General features: G+C 43.3%; 1 protein-coding gene across 8 annotated transcripts in view; it reads right to left on the bottom strand.

The window, feature by feature from the left end:
• The window catches only part of FAM135B (family with sequence similarity 135 member B), a 350,951-nt gene that overhangs the window by 225,863 nt on the left and 100,461 nt on the right, over positions 1-24,627 (bottom strand). For 7 of the 8 annotated variants that reach the window (XR_013528077.1, XR_013528076.1, XM_054246600.2 and 4 more), the window contains one exon: positions 3,659-3,754. The exons of the other annotated variant lie outside the window; for it this stretch is intronic. Coding sequence is in view for 5 of the 7 variants with exons in the window: in XM_054246600.2 (XP_054102575.1) it covers positions 3,659-3,735 (77 nt within the window). In the remaining 2 variants the exon portion in view is untranslated. The remainder of the gene's footprint in view (positions 1-3,658; positions 3,755-24,627) is intronic. 8 annotated transcript variants of the gene reach the window in all.

Raw genomic sequence — 24,627 nt, 5'->3', positions numbered from 1 at the left:
TCATAGTATTAGATGTTTTTCTGTTTGTATTTTCCTAACTCTTCATAACCAACCATATGAGGGTTAGTATAGTTAACACGAGAAATCAATTTAGAGTTGTATGTAACTGGCCAGTTGCATACTGCAGTATTTCACAATGTGAGGGTGATGTCAGTCTGTGCTACAGACTCCTAAGTTACTCAGTGTGATTCTACCATACAGAAAAAGCAAGGTCCTCCAGGTTAATCTGGATTCTAATTATTAGTGAAGCTTAATTTCTTTTTTTTCTTATTCACCAAAGTAATTGTAAATAGACATTCTAATACTTTCTTTCCACATCCTGATGGCTGTCTGGTGCACCCTGGGGAGAATGCAGCCCACTTTGCAGCTTAAATAATGTCAAATAATACATGATTTTGAATGAGAGATGCTTAGCCTCAGCCCCTCACTCAGCTGTTTTAAAGCTACGTACTGTCCTACTTCCTTAATCCCAAGTTATCTGGCTAGTGTTTGAAGAAAATACTGCTTAGTTCTATGGTTGGTTATAAGGAGTCAGGAAAAGCCAAATAAGAAAAATGTCTAACACTGTGATGGAAACTTGACACTATCAAAATTGCTTGTTTTTCTTGTAAATGTGAACCTGAAAAGCAGAGTGGAGTGGTGCCAAAGGAGCTCCCAGAAGCAATAGCACACCCTGGACTCGGGAGTACTGGCTTCAAGCCCAGGGCTCCTATCAATATACAGTGTGGCATCTGATCAAATGAGAGGTGAACCAATGGCAACAGGACTTCCAGAGGATGCACAGAGCTTTTCCTCATTAAGGCTCAGCCTCTGTGAATGCTGCCCAGAACCCCTCTTCACGTGCTTCCTTCTCTGAAACAGAACCATTTCCCATTCTTCTCACTGCCTGGGGTTCAGGTCACCCACCAAAACCATTCAGCCTCACTGACTTTCATCCTTAAGTTAAGTGGGGGCCATCACACACAAGAGGAGCTTGAAGCATTAAATTCAGGGTTATCTTTTCACAACTGGAGTCTAATGTTGGAGGTAGATTATTAAACTGTGCATGGATTCTTAGTCTTCTATCAAGAGATAGTATCTATTTCTTCATTTTGAACCTGGACTGGCCTTGTGACTCACTTTAGTCAGTGGAATGTATTGAAAAACAACTTTATGCAAATTCTAAGACTGGACAACAGGAGATTTTGTGTGTTTCCCCTCTTAATAGCCCAGGACCCTAGCCTGGTGGAGGATAAGAGGCCACAAGGAGAACCACACAGTTCAGCTGGGAGCCCCAGACCTGTGAGTGAGCCCAGTGAGATCATCCAAGTCATGTCTAACTCAGTAGAACCGCCCAGCTGAGCCCAGTCCAAACTGCTTACTCATGAGCTAAACTAAGTCATTGTTTTCAAGCCATTAAGTTTTCGAAAAGTTTGTTACGCAACAAAAGCAAACAGATAGATACTCCTTGTTTTGTATTCTATTTTGCTCTGTTAATTGGACACATAAAAAATTCAGTTTCTATTAACTATTTTTTGTTACATCCAGTATTTTATTACAGTTTACAAAATGATGATTTCTAATTATGTCATTTCCCTTTTCATTTGTTAGCTAAGATTCTGATTCAAGAAAAAAAATATGAACAATTTAGCTCAAAATAGAGATAATACATCTTTGTGTTTGAGGCAAGGTACAATCTTTTTTTTTAATTACATTTTAGGTTTTGGGGTACATGTGCAGAACATGCAAGATAGTTGCATAGGTACACACATGGCAGTGTGATTTGCTGCCTTCCTCTTCTTCTCCCACATCTGGCATTTCTCCCCATGCTACCCCTCCCCAGCCCCCCCACCCTGATGTCCCTCCCCTATTCCCCCCAATAGACCCCAGTGTGTAGTGCTCCCCTCCCTGTGTCCATGTGTTCTCATTGTTCCTCACCCGTCTATGAGTGAGAACATATGGTATTTCATTTTCTGTTCTTGTGTCCATTTGCTGAGAATGATGTTCTGCAGATTCATCCATGTCCCTACAAAGGACATGAACTCATCCTTTTTGATTGCTGCATAATATTCCGTGGTGTATATGTGCCACATTTTCCCAGTCCAGTCTATCATCGATGGGCATTTGGGTTGGTTCCAGGTCTTTGCTATTGTAAACAGTGCTGCAATGAACATTCATGTGCATGTGTCCTTATAGTAGAACGATTTATAGTCCTTTGGATATATACCCAGTAATGGGATTGCTGGATCAAATGAAATTTCTATTTCTAAGGCCTTGAGGAATCGCCACACTGTCTTCCACAATGGTTGAACTAATTTACACTCCCACCAGCAGTGCAAACGTGTTCCTATTTCTCCACATCCTCTCCAGCATCTGTTGTCCCCAGATTTTTTAATGATTGCCATTCTAACTGGTGTGAGATGGTATCTCAATGTAGTTTTGATTTGCATTTCTTTAATGACCAGTGATGATGAGCATTTTTTCATATGTTTGTTGTCCTCATGTATGTCTTCTTTTGTAAAGTGTCTGTTCATATCCTTTGCAGATTTTTGAATGGGCTTGTTTGCTTTTTTCTTGTAAATCTGTTTTAGTTCTTTGTAAATTCTGGATATCAGCCCTTTGTCAGATGGGTAAACTGCAAAAATTTCCCATTCTGTTGGTTGCCGATTCACTCTAATGACTGTTTCTTTTGCCATATAGAAGCTGTGGAGTTTCATGAGGTCCCATTTGTCTATTTTGGCTTTTGTTGCCAATACTTTTGGTGTTTTGGTCATGAAGTCCTTGCCTACTCCTATGTCCTGAATGGTTTTGCCTAGATTTCTTCTAGGGTTTTTATGATGCCAGGTCTTATGTTTAAGTCTTTAATCCATCTGGAGTTAATTTTAGTGTAAAGTGTCAGGAAGGGGTCCAGTTTCTGCTATCTGCACATGGCTAGCCAGTTTTCCCAACACCATTTATTAAACAGGGAATCCTTTCCCCATTGCTTGTTTTTGAACTTTGTTTTTTTGTGCATCAGTAACATAGTAGCAACCATCAGGAGGATATGTAGTTCATGTCTGTGTTTGGTTTCTTATACAACCATTTCACAACTTGATTATTTACAATGAGCCTTGGAGGTAAGACTACCGTGAGGATTTATTGCTATCACATGCACATGAAATAACCAATTTAGACTACATCATCTAAAAGATGAAAACAGTTATATTTCAATTATATAAATTGATGTTTATAAATACCAACGTTCTCAGTTTTTAAAAGATCTAGGCACAAGTGTTACAATATGTGATTTTGAAGTAGTGGCCTGCATCAGTATTGAACATACTGACTCCTTTTTACCACAGATACACAGGCAAGCTTCATTTTCCATCAATTTATTTCCCTTTAAAATTGACATATTTAATGGATAGAGCCACTGAGAAGAAAGAAGGTAGAAGGGAGTGCAGAAGGGAGGAGATAAATTTGTACTTTCTAGTCGCTGTCAATATGTGATTTATTTTCAGATGCATTAAAGCTTTGAATTTTTGACTTGGAAAGAAACACAAGGAAAATCTTTTTCTCATTAGTCCCAAATTTCCTATAATCTGATATCCCACCTCCACCTTCTTCCACAGAAAGAAACAAACATACATACACACACACACACACACACACACAAATACAAATTGTAAAGCACACTTACCCTCTCTGAAAGAGATCCACATTATAAAATTTATGTAGCTCTACCGAAAACTCAACCGTTCCTTGTACTTCAGACATGATCTTTTTGGCTCATTACCTGAAAAACAAGAGAGAAATTAACAGCTTGAGATCACATCAGCCAGACAGAGAACCTGGCTTTTATAACAGGAAATGAATCTGACCAACAGGATCAACAGGAGTAGCATGTGTCCACTGAATGTCCCCACTCAGGGTTCCTTGTATGGAAGGAGACATGGAGAGACAAAATGACTTGCCTATTGTCACATAGCTCCTACCTGGAAGGGCCAGGAGGGAGACCCAGGTATCCTGCTGGGTCTCAACTCCAAAGCTGAGCTGGTCCCATGCCCTCTCTTATCTCTCAGTACTGTGGTGACAATGACTTTCTGGCCGAGAGCCCATCTTTCATGGCCCAAGGCACAAGAAAGCCTGCTTACTGCTTTCTAGCTGTGTGACCTTACTCAAGTCACTTAACCTCTCCCATCTTCAGTGTTCTCCTCTAATATGAGGACTGGTAATAATGCATGACTTTGATATATGGTGGGCAGAGAAAGTAAATATACCACATTGAGCACTTTGCATGGTCATTTGTGTCTTAAATACTCGGTAAGTGGTAGCTACCACTGACAATAATAATTTTTAATGATTTTATCATTGGTATTATAAATGCAGTCTCTAAAGACTGCGGCAGGAATGGCATCAAGCATGGCACACAGAGCGTTCGGGTGCTGCTGCTAGGTAGATGTCGAAGCCAACTTGATAGATTGTTAATTTTCCAATTACTTGTTACTGGGGCTCAGTAACAAGAGGGTTGAATGGAAAAGATGGGAGGAAAAAAACATTAAAGCAGTCCCAGTCTGGGATGAGAAAAAAGCCAAGAGGTACATTTGAAGTAGGCTGGGTTTTCTGAGACTATGAAAGGATCTAGATACCAGGAATGTGATGGAAGGGAAAGAAACTTAGAGTAAGTATATTGAACACCTACTATACTCTTGGTGTTGCAAAAAGTATTCCATGTAAGTTGCCTGATTTTTTTCCAACAAGAATTTTGCATTATTCTTGCCCCATTTTGCATGCAAGAAAAGAGGACCAGAGAAATGCTGACCACTTCCTAACTCTGGAATGTTCTGGTGATATCGCCTTTGGTAAGACCCCCCCCTTTCTCCAAGCCTGTTGACTACCACGTATAACAGGGACAATGAAAGGTACTAAGTAGACTCCCAATAGGATAATAGGTAACAACTTGCAAAATTCCTGGCACCTAGCAGGATCTCAAGAACTGGCAGGACCTCCGGGAAGGGAAAGAATGAGAGAGAAGGAGAAGAGGGGAAAGTAAGGGAACACTTGGTCCTGTCACCTAAGAACTGGTGATTCACACTTGAGTCTCCTTCCAAAGCCCCTCTTTCTGCCCCCAGATGCCTCAGGGACCAGACTGTTCTTGTGGCTCAGAGCCCAACCTCACTGCAGTTAACAGGGTCGGGCTAGGCCAGATCCCCCAGATTAGAGCAGGAGGGATTAACTGGCCCTTAACTGCATCTTGGCTCATGCGAGGGTTTTCATCTGGGGAACATTCTAGAGATGCAGGAGGCTGCATACCAAATTAAAATCCTCAGAACCAACCTCTATAAATTCTGCCAGACAGAATTTCAATCTGGCAAACCTGAAAAGGCCTGGCTCACAAAACGTGCCAAAAACCCATTTCTGTAATGAAGAGCCATCGAGGTGTGCCCGGCCCCTACCCAACACACTGGAGCCAGTCAAGGTCAGAGCCTGAGGCTCAGTTTTAATCCCAAGTCACTTCCAGTCCAAGCCGGATAAAGGGGCCAGCAAATGGAAGCCACTCTGGGTTTCCCTTCATAACCACATGACATGTCAACAGTTACATCGTCCTCATTTTTTCATCACCCCACTCAGTCTGAATCCTCCAAAAACTCAGAGCTGGCAAAACCATCTGACTCTTTTCTTGGGGTTGTGAGCTTTCCATTATCCTTGGTGCCTTTCCTGATCTCTGATCGTGGGGAGGAAAGTATATAGAAAGAGGGAAAAAGGGAGAACAGGAACAATGCACCCCAGTGCCAGCCTACCATATACCACACACTGAAGGGGGTTCCAGGCATGACATCACACCATCCTCAAAAGCCCTCCACATGGGTAGTATTGGCCCCAAGCCACATAGGACAGTGGTGCTGTTGAGGCAAAGAGTGCCCACCCAGGAGCCTGGGTTTTCCAGGTTCTGCACTTACTAGTAGACTGACCAGTACCATGTTTTGGGCTAGAGTTACTATTTAGAATAAAATATTTAATGCATGGAGAATACCAAACAGAATATTATTTTCTTCATGAAAAATGCACCGTACCATGCTGTTGTTCAGGACGAATGGGATAGAGTTCTGGAACTTGTAAGCACAGACACAGCTTCTTGGTGGGAAGCTGCCTTTTCCTTTAAAACAGCATGTGATGCATTATAACCAAACACCCATAATGCAGTGAGGAAGATGAGTTTTCATGTAAAATGTCGATTGTAAAAGTCCGTGTTGATTTTGCTAGTAACATCCTTGACCACTTTGTGATCAGTGATCCAGAGCCATTTGCCCTGGTCCCAACCTTCTCCCCTGCTCTTGCCATCTGTGGATTAGAGGGAAGGTATCAGAGTGGCAGTTTGCAGGTGTGGCCCTCAGACCCATGGCATCAGCAATGCTTTGTTATAAAAACAAAGTCGAGTCCCACACCAGACCTACTCAGTCAGAAACTCCAGGGAAGAGGTTCAGGGATCTGTGTTTTCACAAGTTCTCCAGGGAATTCAGATGCAAACACTAATTTGAGAACCGCTGGCCTAAAGACAAGGGTTTTAGCATTAACCAGAGCTGAGTTAACTTGGTTTCTTGTGAGCTGCAAGACCTGGGCCCACAGCTTAAACTCTCTGTTCCTTATTGCTAAGAGGTGAGGAGCAAGAGTACCTACCCTATAAAAATGTCTTCATGATCAGTAGAGAGACAGCATGTAAAGTGTTTAATACAGTGTCTGGCACACTGTTGGAACATACAACATATGCACACAATAGACATATGACACATACCCAACACGCACATCACACTTATACACACAAACACACAGATACATACAACATGCATTGATAATAGAACATTGACACACACACACAAGATGCCCATGACATATACCCAGAACACCCTGGGTGCTGAAAGGACTGTCCAGGAAAGCCTGCTCTCTGCTTCTGTGGGACTGAGTTCAGGTGCACGGTTCCGAGAGTGCGTCGTGATGAGGGCAGTGAGAGGTACCAACAAGCATCAGGCTCAGGAGGAGGCCAGGACATGATTCAGATCTCCGTCCCCAGCACATCAGCAACCACACCTTGGGTAGATCAGTGTTCCTTGGTATTTTTTCCAAGAACCTCCCACAAAACATCAGAAAACCCAGCACTCACCCCCAACATGAACATGTACCACACACACAACCAACATACCCAACCCGAAATACACAGGCATCATGTGCACACACACCACAGACATCTTCTCTGCACTAACTTCCTCCTACAACCAGTGCCCACCACCATTCTAGTGAACTCAGTCATTCTGCTGCATTTGGTGTGACTCTGAAATGCTCACCTTCAAACTTGCACTTCCTGAAAACTGTGTCCAGGTACTGTGGCACTCTAAAGCATACAGAGCTTATGAGCGGACCTCATGATGCTCAGGGACTGGGAAAGGGTGATCCTGTGACAATCACGGTGACAGTGATGACAGCTCAGGAAGAGGGGGGACCTGGGTCTTTGGCACTCAGGTACAGCCTATCTGGGAAGGCTGGTTCTGAATGAGGAGGCATTTGCTATGCCTCAGTCCAGGGTCATCAGTGCAGATCTCTTCTGTTCAGAAAGTGAAGAGAGTGACCTCAGCAGGTCATTCCAACCTCAGCTTACCTGAATCGACACACCTGCCCTTGGTACTGCCCTTCGTTGTGTAACTTCCCTGGGCCCCTGATCACTGCCTGGTCCTCACTAAGGCAGCAGCACACACAGCTTACACCTATATGCAGATGGCTTGCCCTGGTGCACCACATTTTAGGCAAGCATACCTAAAGAAAAGGACAGAGGGAGGGGAAGGATGAGAGGGCCCCTGAAGCCTATGTCTAGAGATTAACAGACATCATCAGAATAGGCTTCCTTGAGGACAGTGGAGAGAACAGTCTGTCTCGAAAGTAATATACACACAGGCCCCAGAACCAGACGCCGTAGTCTCAATGGCCCTGGGTGACCTTGGAGTTATTATGACCTTCCTGGGTCTCATTTTCCTCATTTGTAAAGTGAGGATAATAATAATACCTACTTCCTGGAGTATTGCAATAATTAAAACTGTTAACATACATAAGCCACTCAGAATAGAGCCTGGCATGTAATAAACCCTCAAAACATGCAGGCTATTTTTAGCTTTGTAACAGAAGACAGAACTAGGAGGCAAGGTAAAAGAAATCCCGTGAAATTACAGCCCTGTTTGGTTTTCATTCATTAAAAAAAATACCTTGATTGAGTGCCCCTTACTGACCTGCCTTCTTCTGGGAGAGTTCTAGCCATCGCAGCTGCCCGACAATAGAGCAGTCCTCATTATGAAGAAAGGAACTCCCCCATTACTGTGAGTGTGCAGACAAAGGATGAGTCCCACTTTTCTGGGATGACGGGCCCCTGCCTTGAGTTTAAATGACAATTAAATTCCCCTTTGTACACAAGTTTCTAAGATCTCATTACCCTCAGGCAGGCAATGCTTGTATTTGATTGACGAGGAACAAAGAGGAAGAGGGTAGACTAGAGGACCGGAAGGCAATGTCACAGAACTGGGGTTTAGATTTGACTTCTGCCACTTCATAGGTTGACTAGGACATCACTTCATCTATTTGAGTCTAGGCTTCTGCATCTGTACCTGCAAGGAAACACCTACCTCAGAGAATAATACAGAATGGTAACTAAACCAATTTTTGTAAAGTATCAAAAATATTCTCATTGCCAATAGGATACTGTTGAAGTACAAAAAATATTTTGGAAACATAGCATGTTACTTTTCTTCCTTGAAGACAGAGATGAGTGGTCCATAAGCCCCTAAAAAGGAATCATTGTCTGTTTATGAATTTCTGAGCACTCCATGCCTAATCTGGCATCTGGTAAACAGTAGAGGTGCACAAATGCTATGGAACTAAGGAATAAATGGAAACACCTGACGACAGATTCTGGGCCATAGTGAGAATATGAAGGAAGAACCAAATTCAGCAATGAAAACAAAGCAACGGGAAATAAGACCAGAAGCATTTAAGAGTTGAAACAGCGATGCTGGTTATGGCAGAAAAAGCAAGTTCTTTGTCATTAGAGGTATTGGAAAAGAGGCTGTCCAAGAGAGCCCTTTCTCCATCTCTGTCACACTGAGTTCAGGCACACGGTTCTGAGGATGCACAGTGATGAGTGCACTGAGAGGTGGTGACACGCTCCATGCTTAGGAGGATGGCAGGATGCGATTCACATCTCCATCCACAGCACGTTGGCAACTACACTGGGTAAACCAGTTTTCCCCAACATTTGTTCCAAGAACCTCCCAGGAAAGAGCGACCTGGGGAAATTAACAACAACAACAACAAAAATCCAGATTCTTGAGTCCTACACTCAGACCTCCTAATCAGACTTCAAGACAGAATCTAGAAACACACAAGCTAAAGTCTGAGTCCACTGCTGCATCTGCCTCTAATACCAGCTCTGGCAGAAAAACTGTGCATGTCTCTAATAGCTGAGCCAGGGACTACCAGAATGCATCTATGTCCCATTTGTGTGGCCAAAGGAGGACTGGAAATCACCTTTGAGAAGAAGTGTGAGCTGAATATGTTGTCAAAAATCAAATTCCTTTTCTTTTAGAGCTACAAAAATTGTCTAGATTTATAAACTACCCCATAAAATGCAGAGAGTCTAGGTGGCACAGGGAATGGAGCCTCCATGGGTGTGTGTGTGTGGGTGTGTGTGTGTGTGTGTCTCGGTCAGGTTTTGGGATAGACCATCCAGGATTCAGATATCAACATTACAATCTACTTAAAGTTACAAAACTCCCCAAACCTCAGTCTCTCCCTCTGTACAACACCAAAAAATCATTATCCCTGACAGATGTTAGACCTAGCTCTTCCATAACACATAAAATTAAAGCCACCAAGAATGAATGTTAAAACGTCTAGTTAATTGTATGAATGTTTCATTTTGAATTTTCTTTTTACTCTCATTATCAGATTTCATTGAGCCTTTTCTTTCTGCTGTGTGTTAGCTTCCCTCCTGTTTTTTGTCATTTTATCCAGAGTGGTGCCTTCAAAGACATTCAAAACAAGGCAACATGGTGGGGATGGGGGAAGCCTTTGTTCTCAAAGTTGCAGCCTACAGTTCACTCTCCCAGTAACAGGGCATGGAAATGGCATTCCCCCTTGCATTAAAGGAATCTGGAAAGACCTCAAAACTGTAGAAGACTGCCTCTACTTACCCAGTTGTCTGGGCATAAACCAGGTTCCGCCTTCAGACCTTCTTTTTGTTTTGTTTTGTTTTGAGATGGAGACTAGCTCTGTTGCCCAAGCTGGAATGAGGTGGCCTGATCTTGGCTCACTGCAACCTCCACCTCCTGGGTTTAAGCAATTTCTGGTTAATTTTTGCCTTTTTTGTGGAGACAGTGTTTCACTGTGTTGGCCAGGCTGGTCTTGAACTCCTGACCCCAAGTGATCCACCCACCTCACCCTCCCAAAGTACTAGGATTCCATGCGTGAGCCATTGCACCTGGCCCAGGGCCCAGTCCTTCTTCTCCCTTTCCAAAAAAGACAATTAGTTGTCAGTTCTCACCATCTTTAGCTCCTCAAATTCAACTCCTCATCTCCATCTCCAAAGCCACTACCCCAGGAGTGCTGGTCCCAATCCTCTCTCTGAATATGTCCATCTCTTGCATGTGCCTCTCTCTGCTCTGGCTTCATCACCTTCTGTATCTTCTCCACCCTCTCACTGCAGTGGTCTATCTGGAGCACCAAGAAGCTCATGTTCTTCATATCTCAAAAGTTTTCAGTGCTTTCTCTTTGTCCTTAACATGAATCAAGAACCATTGTACAGTCCATCAACTTTTTACTTCTCCAGGCACAATGTTTTATCCTCCTCCCCTGCTGAAACTAAGCTTTAATCTATTTCCTTTAGCTCTACAACATATGATCTTTCAAAGATTCCATCTCTGTGTAAGTACCAGGGAGAACATCTGTGCATGAGGGTGGCACTGAGAATTAAAGATAATGGCATGTATAAAGAACTTCAGTCATTGCCTACAAAACTGTCAATCACTCATCATCAGTGGCAATCACTATTTTTATTCCCATCTTCAACACAATTGGCAGAAATTCATAAGGTCCCTCATAACCTTAAAAGGGACCTAAAGAACTAGGCCCCCAACTTAACTTTAGAGATGCTGGCATCTATAGAGGTCTGAGTAAATGTTTGTACTTTTCATTGCAATATAACAAAATGTTTGATTAGTTATTTACATTTTAAAAATGTACTAGAACATTCTCAGTTGCCTCTAAAAATGTTGGATAAAATATTAAAACCATTTTGAAGAAACATAATTCCAATACCTTATTCGATTTTGCTTGGGAAAAAGTCATTTTGCAAATATGTTTTCCTTTCAAATGCAATTTATCTTTAAAACATCAATCTTCAGGCTGAAGTTTTATGGTCTTTGAAAGATTAAATGAAAATAATAATTTGATCTTAATATATATCAGCATTTACTATAAAGTAAGTAAATAGAAAAGGCAAAACAACATTAATGTTCTCAAAGTACTGTGTATCATAGAATTACAATATAGCAGATGGGGAAGGCTCAGGGAGGGAACTCTCATGTACAGAGAAAAATTGTGAAGATCTTAGTCTGTTTTCTGCTGCTATAACAGAATACCACAGACTGGATAATTTATAAAGAACAGAAAGTTATTTGGCTCATGGTTCTGGAGGTTGGGAAGTCCAAGAGCACAGCATCTGGGGCCCCCCTGTCCATGGTAGAAGAACTGAAGGCACAAGACAGGCACAAGACACCCCTCAAGACAGAGAGGAGAAACTGAGCCAAACTCCCTATTATAACAAACCCAGTCTGAAGATAACTAATCTACTCCCTCCATAACACCATGAATCTATTTATCTTGTAAAGGCTCCACATTTCAACACTGCTAATAACAATGAAATTTCAACATGAGTTTTGGCAAAAATCGTAGCAGGATCCCAGAGCACACATGACCTAGCAAGTTCTTGGGAGAGCCACACTCAAACCCAGATTACCCTGTCAGAATGTGTTGCCATCCCTCTAGGGTCCAGGAGAAGCAGCAGAAATTACTCTCCAAAGCACGTATCTATATTCAGTGATGTCCTTCTCTCCAGGGGATTTACTCCATGCAGGCATTCTAACGAGGTAATAACTCTAGTTGATTGCCTGGTGTGATCACTGCAGGGAAAATCTGCTCAATGTTCCAGGAAAACAATCTTATTAGAGATGGAAAACTGGCACAACTTCATTAAAAAGGGAGGATCCCCTAAGCACTCTTTCTTGCTGTGAGAGTATCTCATCAACATTTGACTCCCAATCTTGGGTCTTACCTCTGTGTGGAAACTTGGGCAAGTCACATAGCATCTCTGAGCCTCACTGTTCACATGCAGAAGAGGGGCCAACTTCTCACAGCCCCAGGGACACAGGAAGACTGAGCCATAGACCTGGGGCCATTGAAAGACACAGAGAGACCTGAGCAGAGAAAGTCAAGTCACAACTGTGGTCTACGAGGATAAACACCCTGACATAAAGATGCACAAAGAAGGCAGGAGCACCTACTGGCTGTGGCTGAGACCCACTGGGTCAGCCTTCTGAGGCCTGGCCAGTCCAAGCAATACAGAGGCCAACCCCTCAGCAGCCGTGCAATCTTGGAGCAAGAACTTAACCTCTCTGTGTCTCAGTTTCCCCAACTGCAAGTTGTTTTGGAGTCTGGTATATAATAAATGCTTGATAAGCATAAGCTAGTATGATAAAAAAGAAAACCTAAAAACAGTTCTAAGGCAATAGCAAGAGAGAAATGATGATCTCCTCCCACCAATGAGTTACCTACACCCTGGACATCTCAGGTTCTTCAAGGCCTCCCTGCTGATTAGGAGCAGAGGGGAGGCCAGAAATCACATCTCTGACCTTCACCCTCTTAATGCTTAAAAGTATTTTCTTTCCTTCAATATAGAAATCAAAACTGGCTGTATATGTTTGCTTATTTTTTTTCACATCTGAAGACAGTGCAAATAGAAGCATCACACACAATGCCAAGTTCCTGTTTCCTTATGGATTCTATGTCCCCCTTATCTTAGGCAGCATTTTAAAATTCAGGCATGCAGGCACATAAGATTTCACAACCTCATAAAAAGATAACTGACTCATAAACTCAGGCAGAGGGCTTGAAGTACCAAAGATGAGGAAGCTCTATTAAGAAAGCAGCAGCCAATGCCATCACCATTCGCAGCTCTGTCGTGGAGGCTTCTCCCTTTCTGCCAATGCTGAAAACTCTGATGACACTGAGAAGTTAAACATGTGACCACAGTGGTTAGCAATTTCTCTCCTTACACCTACTGAAACACATGCACACAAACAGACTCCTAAGTGTGTGTGTGTACATATGCACACACAACAAAAAGCATACTGTCTCCAAGTTCTTTTTTTTGGAGAGACAATGTCAAATCATGGAAAGATCAGGGGCTTCGAGGCTGCCAAATCTGGTTCAATTCTGACCATTTTACGGTTACCCTAACTAAATGTTAGTGGTCCCATTTTCCACATCTGTAGTCCTACTATAGTAGCATCTATCTAGTTGGCAGTGATTTAATTTTTGGAAGATCAACACAAATGTATATTTTTTTCAGCAACATTATGGCTTCTCACTATATAGGAGATAATGTTAATATTAAGATAACTAACAATAACAAATATATGTGTGTTGTGCAATTAAAATTTTGCATAACAAAGATGAGCTTAAATACCCAAAGAAATCCAGCCTGTAGTGAACCACAGAAGAATCTTGGTGAAGCTCATTTGCTAGGGAAAGACACAGGCAATGTCCAAGGTCCAGGTACCAGGACTCAAGCTTTGGGGAAGCACACTGAATACTGAGTCCATAGCTAAGGAGCCTGGGTTCAGATGTAGGTTCCCATCTTCTCTGTGTCCTGAGGGAGACAGAAGCTCCATCTCTCCTCCAGGAGAAAATTCAGGCAAGTAATAATAGCACCTCACATTCATTGAGGTTGTGGGAGGTTTCAGTGCAATAATAGAAATAACTTGAGTCAGAAATAACAGATAGCAGATACACCTGCCTTGAAAGGCACTGATTCCGTCCCTAGAAGAATGTCGGCAGATGCCAAGTCTGCACCGGGAGCTGAAGACGAGATTCCTGCTTTGGGACTGAGCCTTGAGTAGACATCCTTTATGCTTCCTGGCAGTCTTGAGAGTCTATGAATATCACACCATCTAATTTTAAGGTTCTGCATTCATTAATGGCTATAAATGTTTTAAGAGCATTTCGTTTGCTGAATGACAGTGCACTGCACCCAATTCAAGTTGAATCACATGAAGGCATCTGTGGGTTTAGTATCAGTGGTCTTTTTAGTGACCTCTTTGAAGCGGGGAGCACTATATGTTTCTTTTTTTCTTCCTTTCTTTCTTTTTTTTTGGAGACAGAGTCTCACTCTGCCATCCAGGCTAGAGTGTAGTGGTGTGATCTTGGCTCAATGCAATCTCTGCCTCCTGGGCTCAAGGGATTCTCTTGCGTCAGCCTCCCAAGTAGCTGAGATTGCAGGTGCCTGCCACCATGTCTGGCTAATTTTTGTATTTTTAGTAGAGATGGGGTTTTGCCATGTTGGCCAGGCTGGTCTCAAAGCCCTGGCCTCAAGTTATCTGCCCACCTCGGCCTCCCAAAGTGCTGGGATTACAGGTGTGAGCCACTATATAGGTTTTAATAACTCAAGCATCAGAGCACAGTGATCCAGTGGGCCCTATCACCACCTTGCCAACCCCCTCATTAAACAGGTAAGACATTTGAAGCCCAGAAAGGGGCGTGGTTTGCCCATAATCACAGAACAAGTGTCCTCAGGATCCCGGTCTCCAGATCTGTAGCCCATTGACCTTTGAATTCTTGGTGGTCAAAGTTTCTACATCTATGATTTCATCTGATATAGAAAGAACCTCAAGCTGTTGAAAAAAAAGTAACAAACAAAAATCTAATATTAGATTGTCCTATAAGATGTAAAGTTCTGAGTCACTGAGGAACCTGTTATACCCACTTCGTTCCTCTTACCATGAAGATAGTGGGAATGGATAACAACAGGGTCTCAGAACTTTAGATCTTACAGGAAGCTCAGAGAGATCGCAGAGCTCAGGTCCTCGTATTGGAGCAAAAACAAAAAACAGACATCTGCATGGTTTGGGGGCTGCTGCACCACCATCTGAGAGAAAACCATTATGTGAGATATCCAGGTCCTTAGAGTATGAGATCTGCCAGACTGCACAGACAGACCCAGCCCTCTTTCAGGTGCATTACTGATGCATATTTAACCTAAGCAGAATCTAAATTCTTAGCATGAAAAGGGCTGCTTCAAATTCTAGGCCTTTCTTCTCTCACTATATCACCACCATGCCAAACAAAGCCTCTTAAAATATTCTCATCCAAGTGCTCCACCACCTCTAAACATAGTTTTTTTGTTTGTTTGTTTTTTGTTTGAGATGGAGTTTAACTCTTGTTGCCCAGGCTGGAGTAGGGTGGTTCAATCCCAGCTCACTGCAACCTCCACCTCCCAGGTACAAAGGATTCTCCTGCCTCAGCCTCCACAGTAGCTGGGATTGCAGGTGCACCCCACCACACCTGCCTAATTTTTGTATTTTTAGTAGAGATGGGGTTTCACTATGTGGACCAGGCTTATCTCGAACTCCTGAACTCAGGTGATCTGCCAGCCTCAGCCTCCTAAAATGCTGGGATTACAGGCCTGAACCACTGTGCCTGGCCTAAAAGTGGTTTTATTATACCTTTGTTCAAGCTATTATCTCCACTGGAGGGCCCACATTGCACCTCTCTACCTGACAAGCTCCCCATCCCTAAATGTCCAGTCTAGCTTTTCCAGGAAGCCCTCCCGGAACAGCCATGCCACCACCCTCCCTAACACAAGCCCCTGACCTTGCCTCGTGCCTGTCAAAATAGCCCTGAATAGGTTATGCTCTGCAAGCATCTCTATTTTCAGATTAGGCTGTGAGCTGCATAAAATGAAGGAGAGCCACGGGGTCTGGCAAGAAACGTGGTAGGGAACAGGTATGGAATAACATTTGTGGGACAAACAGGAGAAGAAATCAAAGACTAAACAAATGTAAGAGAAAATGCACATGAGAATGACTGAATATGCCCACTGCTCTTCTTTCTGACCAGAGGTTTTCTGGGCACTTGGAATCAGCTCCTACCTCAGACTTTGAAGCAGATAGAATTATACCCCTCTTATTTTTAAAGCAGCTTTGAGCTCCATTTGTCCTCTGCATATGTCCACTGAGGAGAGGAGGACAGCATGTACAATCCATCATCCCTGTGAGCATCCCTCAGAGGAGCCAGTGTCAGGGGAAAGATGCAGTAAGGGGTGGTGTCTCCACTGCAGACGAGCCCTCTATTTATCCTTCCTGTTGCCACAACATAAACAGGAGAGGAGGTGAACGCGAGATGTGAGGCTCCCACACACGAGTCAAGGCTGGCATTTCAGACACGCTATCTGTTTGTGCCCTGGTCACGGTGGTTTGGGATCCAATTTTGTTTAGCATCTGTCATTAGCTTCACAAGTGCAGCCGTGACTCAGCCCGCATCACCGTGTTCCCACACTGACCACCCACAAGATGTGCAAGCTTCCACTCCCAACCTTCTCACACACTCCGAGGCTCACCCTCCTCCCAGCCAAAATGGAAAGCTACATAGGACCAAGATAAGGAGGGCCTTAAGGATGGTCTTAAACAATGGTTTGTGGAATTTCTTGGGAGCCAGCGGAACCAGTGCAATCAATCCTCCCGAGGAGTTCCTCTTTCTCCAGGGCTACAGCTACCTCAGGGGTGTGAACACACTGGAAAGGCCTCTCCTGAGAGTTCAGTGGTTGGCTCATAATGTCACATGGCTATGGGGGGCTTAGAGACAAGTAAACCACAGCAGGACATGGAGAGGCAGATCGGTGCACAGCAAATGGCAACGTTTGGCACCAAACGTTCATGGCCACTAGTCCTGTCCTTTATTAATCCCTGCTTTTGTGTGGTGCCTTTATTTCTCAGTTTTCTCATCTGTGCACAGGGGCTCTGCACAGGATAAGTGTGAAAAAACAAACAAATTTATTCATAAAGTACATAGTGTGGCATCTGACACACAGAAAGGACTCAGAGTAGCTGCTACTATTCTTAACAACTATTGTGATATCAAAAGACGCTTAATAAATTGCTATTTAGGAATAAACAATAACCCTTTCATGCAGAGTTAGAAGTAACCACCCCCCTCCCTTATAATGAACAAACAGGGTTAATTTCATATTGAACATTTCCTTTAAAACCTGCCTTGCAGGCATAATTTTGGTGGTAAGAAGCTAACCCAGGATGGTGGAGAGGAAACTTAGAGGGCAGAAGATGGACGGAGAGGATGGAAACAAGAGTGGTTCTAGGCGTAGGTCTGGCCTGGATACACCCACTGGGAAAGGGGCCAGATCAAATCCCAGGCTCAACGAAGTTCATTCATTTGAATGACCACAGAGTAGCTCCATTATTCCTGGCCTCAAAAATGTCCCTTTCCGCACTGTCAACTACTTATCTACATGGCAGTGAGGTTGACGGTCTCCTCCAGCTCCGGTATAGCTGATTCCTGAGGTTCAGGCCCAGGAGCCCTGCTGCCTAGGGCTACCAAGTGTCCTCACTTTTTCCTGGACTTTCCACTGAGGGTCTTTAAAGCCAGACATGCTTCGTTCAAATCCCAAATCCAACGTATTTCTGTGCAAACCAGAGGTCAATAGCTTAATGTGGCCAGTGTTCCTCATCTGTAAAAACACATGTCTAGCAGTGACAGGGTGAAGATTAAGGAGAACTAAGAGCTCTCTGGCACAGAGGGAATATATGCATGCTAGCTGATGTATAGGTTAGTGGGATCCTGAGAATTCTGCTCTGTTTCTGTTTTCCCAGTTAGCTCTACTCGTAATTTATATAAAAATGAGAATGGGAGTATTTGAGTAAAGGAGAGAGAAAAGGACAGAGGTAAAACGTTGAACACCATGAAACTGGAGACTTCAATGCTTCTTTCACTTAGTCTTCAAAACTCAACATGAGAGGTCATCAAAGAACATCCTCCTTTGTGTGTGAGAGGTAATTGATGTTAAGGAAGGCAATCTCCATGACTTAATCTCTGCATGGTTCTTTTTTGACATTCTGATTTTTTATTCTTAAAAGGTAATAGATACATTTGCTGGTTTGTTTCTTCCTCCTCCCTGGACATTGCTGTATAAGCACCGCTCCAATTAAACTGGGTTCCTCACATTTGACAAAGGACACCACACTCATCCTCTGTCTTGGTTCCCATTTTGGCCCACTGTCCTGGCACCTGCTTCCTCCCTCTGAATCTCTTACTAGCCACCCAGAGGTGCTCCTCTCTGTTAAGCCTTCCCATGAAATGTCCACCTTCATTGTCTATGCCATCAGTCTGCCCTGCCTAATCAGGATGCCTAAAGCACGCAGAGATGAGCCACATGGACAGTCTCAGCTCCCACACAGCTGGATGTCCTGTGCATAGCATAGCTGGCTGCACTGATACCATTCCACTCATCACATGCAGGCTTAGCTTGACATCTGACTCTTGCAATGGGCCTGGCCTATGCAAAGTGACTGCACTCATCAAGCGTGTTATACACCTGAAACCACTTCCTCCCCTTCAGTCTAGGAGACTAATCGTTGCATAGTGGTAACCTAAGCCTCTATAGGCTCTATTTATTTACTTATTCATTCATTCATTCATTCAGCCATTTGCTGAATAGATGTGTTGGGAGCCTATTATGTGCCTGGCTTCCAGAGTGCACCCTGGGGATATGTGCAGAGAGGAAGAGTTACGATGACCAGACTCCAGTGACTCAGAGTCTCAGAGGAATCAGACTGGCAGAAGCTCTGCTGCAATAGGTCACAGGCTGTGATGGGGGCAAGACTACCTGCTTCCAAGTAGAGCAGAGATGTGGCTTTCTGCTAGGCAGAGAGAGAGAGAGAAAGAGAGAGAGAGTGTGTGTTTGTATGTGTTTATGTGCGTGAGTGTGTGGATGTGTGTGTATCTGTGCGTGTGTGTTTACGTGTGTGTGTGAGTGTGTGTATCTGTGCGTGTGTGTGAGTGTCTGTGCGTGTGTGTGTTTATGTGTGTGAGTGTGTATCTGTGCGTGTGTGAGTGCGTGTTTACGTGTGTGTATCTCTGTGTGTGTGTGTGCATGTGTGTTTACATGTGAGTGTATCTGTGCGTGTGTGTGTTTACGTGTGTATCTGTGCATGTGTGTGTGTTTACGTGTGAGTGTATCTGTGCGTGTGTGTGTTTACGTGTGTGAGTGTATCTGTGCGTGTGTGTGTGTGTGTGTTTACGTGTGTGAGTGATTTCCAGCAGGGAGAGATGAAGCCTTGGAAGGAACCACAGGAAAGGCTTTAGAAAGCCCTGAGGTTTTTAGCTCCAAAGTCTGTTTAGAGGGGCTAGCAATTGGTCACCTCCTGACTCCAAGTCTCACCATCTGGAGGACAGAGGACCCCAGACTGCTTTTCTGCTTCTCTTCTTCCCCTCTCTCCACAATCCATTCTCCACTCAGTAGCGCAGGGGATGGGAGATCTTTCTAAGAAGTACCTCCAATCCCGTCACCCTCCATCAACCTCTCATCCCCCCAGTTAATGAACTTCATGTCCTCGCATCAGCCAATGTAGTTTGATGTCACCTGCCCCCCGGCTCTACTGAGGATAAGTCCTTCCCCTAAGATGCCCCAGCAAACGTCCCTCCTTACTGCTCCTCACTCTGCTCCCCGCAACTCAGATATGCCTGAGACTTTTGGCCAGGACCATCAACTTGCCTTAAAGGCCCTTTCTGATATCTGCTCAGAGCTGCTCTTCAATTTTCCCTACTGGTCTCTGCTCCAATGTCATTTGCTCAAGTAGCTTCTTATCTCCTCTCAGTTCCTCTCCAGCTTATCACCATTTTATAATACTTGGGGTATCAACAGCTTCACAGAAATATCTACTTCATTTCCATATCCTCTCACAGAATATCACCACCAGGAAAGCCACCCCTCATTTGTCCCTGGCCTGCTCTATCTCCAGGAGACAGCACAGGGCTCAACTCCCACAAAGCACTCCATCATTATCTGCCGAATGGTAAACGTTAAGCCCAGTCTTGAAGAAGTTATAGGATTTAGGAGATGAACATTAGAAAGGACATATTTAAAGGAAAAGGGGTCTAGTGAGGTGGCTCATGCCTGTAATTCCAGCATTTTGGGAGGGTGAGGTGGGTGGATCACTTGAGGTCTGAAGTTTGAGACCAGCCTGGCCAATACAGTGAAACCCTGGGTCTACTAAAAAAATACAAAAATTACCCAGGCATGGTGGCAGGTGGGGAGCTGAGGCAGGAGAATTGCTACTGGGAGGCTGAGGCAGGAGAATTGCTTGAACCCAAGAGGCGAAGGTTGCAGTGAGCTGAGATGGCACCAGTTCACTCCAGCCTGGGTGACAGAGCGAGCTCAAAAAAATAAGTAAATAAATAAAAGCAATAACAAAATAAAGAAAAAGGGACAAAGGACACACAGAAGGAAATGGGCCAGACTTTTAGAACAAATATGATACTGGGTACTTCAACGTTTTATTTCATTTGACCTTCAAAACCTAACCGAGCTGGGCACATGGCTTGTCTGTAATTCAAGCCCGTTGAGAGGCCAAGGCAGGTAAATTACCTAAGGTCAGGAGTTCGAGATCATCCTGTCATGGTGAAACTCTGTCTCTACAAAAAAATACAAAATTTGCTGGGTGTGGTGGTGCATGCCTGTAATACCAGCTACTTAGAAGGCTGGGGCAGGAGAATCACTTGAACCTGGGAGGTAGAGGTTGCAGTTAGCTGAGATCACACCATTGCACTCCAGCCTGGGCAACAAGTGAAACAACCAGCAGACAAATAACCACAAACAACAATAACAACCTAACCTAACAAATTATCATGAAAATGCCCATGTTTTTATGAAAGAAAATTGATACTAAAAGAGTGGAGATAGCCTCAGTTGCCTCAAGCCACCAGGTAATAAAGGTACTGATGATTCCATGACATAAAAAAACTGAATTATGATGCCCCTAGCCAGTGAAAAGAAGGGTCTGATGAGCTCTTGGAAGACATGGGCCCAAGCTGTGCCTGGGAGGGCTAGAAGAAAAGAATGGAGGATGGTGAAAGTCCCATCAGCATTAGGGATTCTAGGAATTGCCTTTAACTGTGATATAGAATGAATCTGAAGTAGGACACTTGATACTGGCCTAGATATTAATCTTTATAAAATGACAATGCACAACCATTTTTTGGCATAAATTAATCATGAACTTGTGCTTTTTAATTTTTAAAAACAATCTTCCTTTATCACTGTCTCAGCAAAGGGTGCTCAGACAAACACTTCCCTGGTCATGATGAGAGTGGGGCTTCATTCAATCATTGAGCAAATGTTAATATTAATGAAAGGCAAAGCATGTGTCAGCAGCCAAACTGGGTATTAGGGAGACAGAAAGGAATGAGACAGGAGTTCAAGGCAGGGAGTTATGACAAAAGATAATGATCATACAGTTCAATGAGTGCTATACAGGGCCTATACAGAAAGCCTGCCACAGGATCATACAGGGGCCCAATCATTTCTTCTTCTGTTGAAGGGGCAGAGGGACATGGGGACTGCCCCGCAGGACCCAAGCCCTACGAAAGCTGAGTATCTGAGAAACTAATCTCCCATTTAACCTGGCATATTTATTCATATACAAAGGGTTATTTGATATTTAGAAATTAAGGAAAAATAGCAAACCGTTCACTAAACGATGGTAATTAGCATTATAGTTGCACAGACCAGCCAAGTATTATGGAGTTGGCTGAGTAGGGAGAGAAGAGGTGAAAGCAGGCCAGACTTCTTAAGTCCTGGCTCTAAAGGGAAACACCTGATCTGGGTCCAGGTCTCACAAGATCAGCACCTCCCTGCAGCCATCTGCAGTCACCTCCTTCCAGTACTACACAGGCCTCCTAGGACTGTGTGGATTTGAGATGATGGGAAGTCCATCCAGTAGAGATACAGAGAAAGAAGCAAATGCAATTCAGACACACCCACCTCTCCACCCCACCTTCCTCTGTCTTCTCTTTTTGCTCTTTCTCTTCAGACCAGCGTAAAGGAGATGGCCCGACAGCAATGAATCCGGAACCTCACATTCTCCCATTGAATTTTGAGACCCAGCCTATCCTGAAAGTGCTGAGGGAGGGGACTTCTATTTCTTGGAGCTCCTATTATGGGTCACACCCAGAGTACGTTCTCCAAAGTCATAGTCCCACTTAATCCTAGACATGGCACTGTTATTACCCAGTTCACAGAGGGGATTACTAAGGCTCATGGGTGACATGGTAACCCAGGCACCCAGGGCCAGAGAGAATAATCACAGAATCATGAACCACTTACTCTCAAGTCCCTGTCATCTCTCCTCTTACTCCTAAAATACTTTCACTACTGGTCTGCCTGCCTCCTTCATCCTCTGCCCAGAAGCTAGAGGGTCAATTAATATGAAAATCAAATTGCAATTCTCTGGTTACAAACTCCCATTGGCCTCCTATCACCCTTTAAATAAAATTGAAGTTCTAAGAGGATATGCAAATGGCCACCAAGTACATGAAAAGAGGCTCAACATCATTAGTCATTAGGGAAATGCAAATTAAAACCACAATGAAATATCCTGGTTAAAAAATAGGCCGAGACCTTAACAAACCCCTCAGCACAAAAAGACACACAGATGGCAAATAAGCATATGAAAAGATGTTCCGCATCATACATGACCAGAAAAATGCAAATGAAAACAACGAGACACCACTACACATCTATTAGAAGGGCCAAAATCCAGGAGACTGACAATACCAAATGCTGGCAAACATGTGGAGTAATAGAAACTCATTCACTGCTGCTGGGAATGTAAAATGGCACAGCCACTTTGGAAGACATATTGGCAGTTTTGTACAAAACGAAACATACTCTTACCATAAGATCCAGTAATTGTGCTCCTCAGTAAATACACAAAGCAGTCGAAAACATGTCTGTACAAAAACCTGCAAACAGATGTTTACAGCAGCTTATTCATAACTACCAAAACTTGGAAGCAACCTAAGTATCCTTCAGTGGGAGAATGAATAAATAAACCACCATATATCCTGACAATGGAGTATTATTCAGCACTAAGTAAAAGTGAGCTTTCAGGCCATGTGCAGGCATAAAGGCAACTTACATGCATATTAATAAGTGAAAAAACACCAATCTGAAAATGCTGCATACCATATGATTCCAACTATATGATGTGGTAGAAGATGGAACTCCCTAGACAGTAAGAAGATGAGTGATTGCCAAGGATTTAAGTAATAGGAAGCAATGAACAGGCAGAGGACAGAGGATTTTTAGGGCAGTGAAAGTACTCGGTAAGATATTACAATGCTTAGTATATGTCAACACTTCGGCTCAAACCCGTATAATGTTAGCGTGTTCAACACCATGAGTGTGCCCAATGTGAACTGTGGACTTTGGGTGATAATAATGTGTTGACGTAGGTCTATTTGTTGGGGGAAAAAAAAAAAGACACTGGGATATCATGACAGAAAGATTACACATGTGTGGAGTCGGGGGGTAAATGGGAAATCTCTGTATCTTTCATTCTATTTTGATGTAATCCTAAAACTGCTCTAAAAAATAATGTCTATTCACACATAATACACACACACAAGATATCACTTCATTGCCACTAGGATGGCAATAATTTACATGTAAACTACCGAGTGCTGACAAGATTGTAGAGAAACTGGAGCCCTCGTACACTGTTGGTGGAAGTATACAATGATGCAGCAGTCAATGTGGAAAACAGTTTGATGGCACCTCAATGAATTAAACCTAGAATTACCACATGACAAGAGAAGGGAATCCATTGCTCAAACAAAAACTTTTACACAAATAAATGTTCATTGCAGCAATATTCACAATACACAGGTGGCAGAAATGAAGGAAATGGCCATCAACCGATGAATACATCAAAACATGGTATATTTGTGCAGTGGGATATTATTCAGACATCAAAAGCATGAAGCTTTGATACATGCTACAACGCAGATGAGCCTTGCAAAATGATGCTAAGTGAAATAAGCCAACACAAAAGAACAAACACTGTATGATTTCATTTATAATATCCCCACCAAGATAAATCCATATAGAGAGAGAGCAGACAGGGGCTGGGGGAAAGGGGGAATGAGAATGACTGCTCATGAAAATAAGATTTCCTTCTGAGATGGTGAAATATTCCGGGACTACACAGTGGTGACGGTTGGACAATATTGTGGATATGCTGAAAGCTACGGAATCGTTCACTTTAAAATGGATCCAAAAGTGTTTGTGCTATGTGTGTTTTACCACCACAGAAAGAAACAAAATTAAGTCCTTCTCTCTTACCCTCTTCTGGAACTTCCCTTCCTGAACAAGTCAGCCCTAAAGTAGTTAGAGGTCCTGGGAAGCAGCTGCCAGACTAAGGATGCCGTATTGTACTTACCTGCTTTGCACTGAATCATTACATGTATACGTTCTTATTTATTTATATTCAATGCATGTAAACAGCC

Source organism: Callithrix jacchus, chromosome 16 (genome assembly GCF_049354715.1).
Source record: "Callithrix jacchus isolate 240 chromosome 16, calJac240_pri, whole genome shotgun sequence".
Classification (NCBI taxonomy): domain Eukaryota; kingdom Metazoa; phylum Chordata; class Mammalia; order Primates; family Cebidae; genus Callithrix; species Callithrix jacchus.
This window is presented reverse-complemented; position numbering and strand designations above follow the sequence as displayed.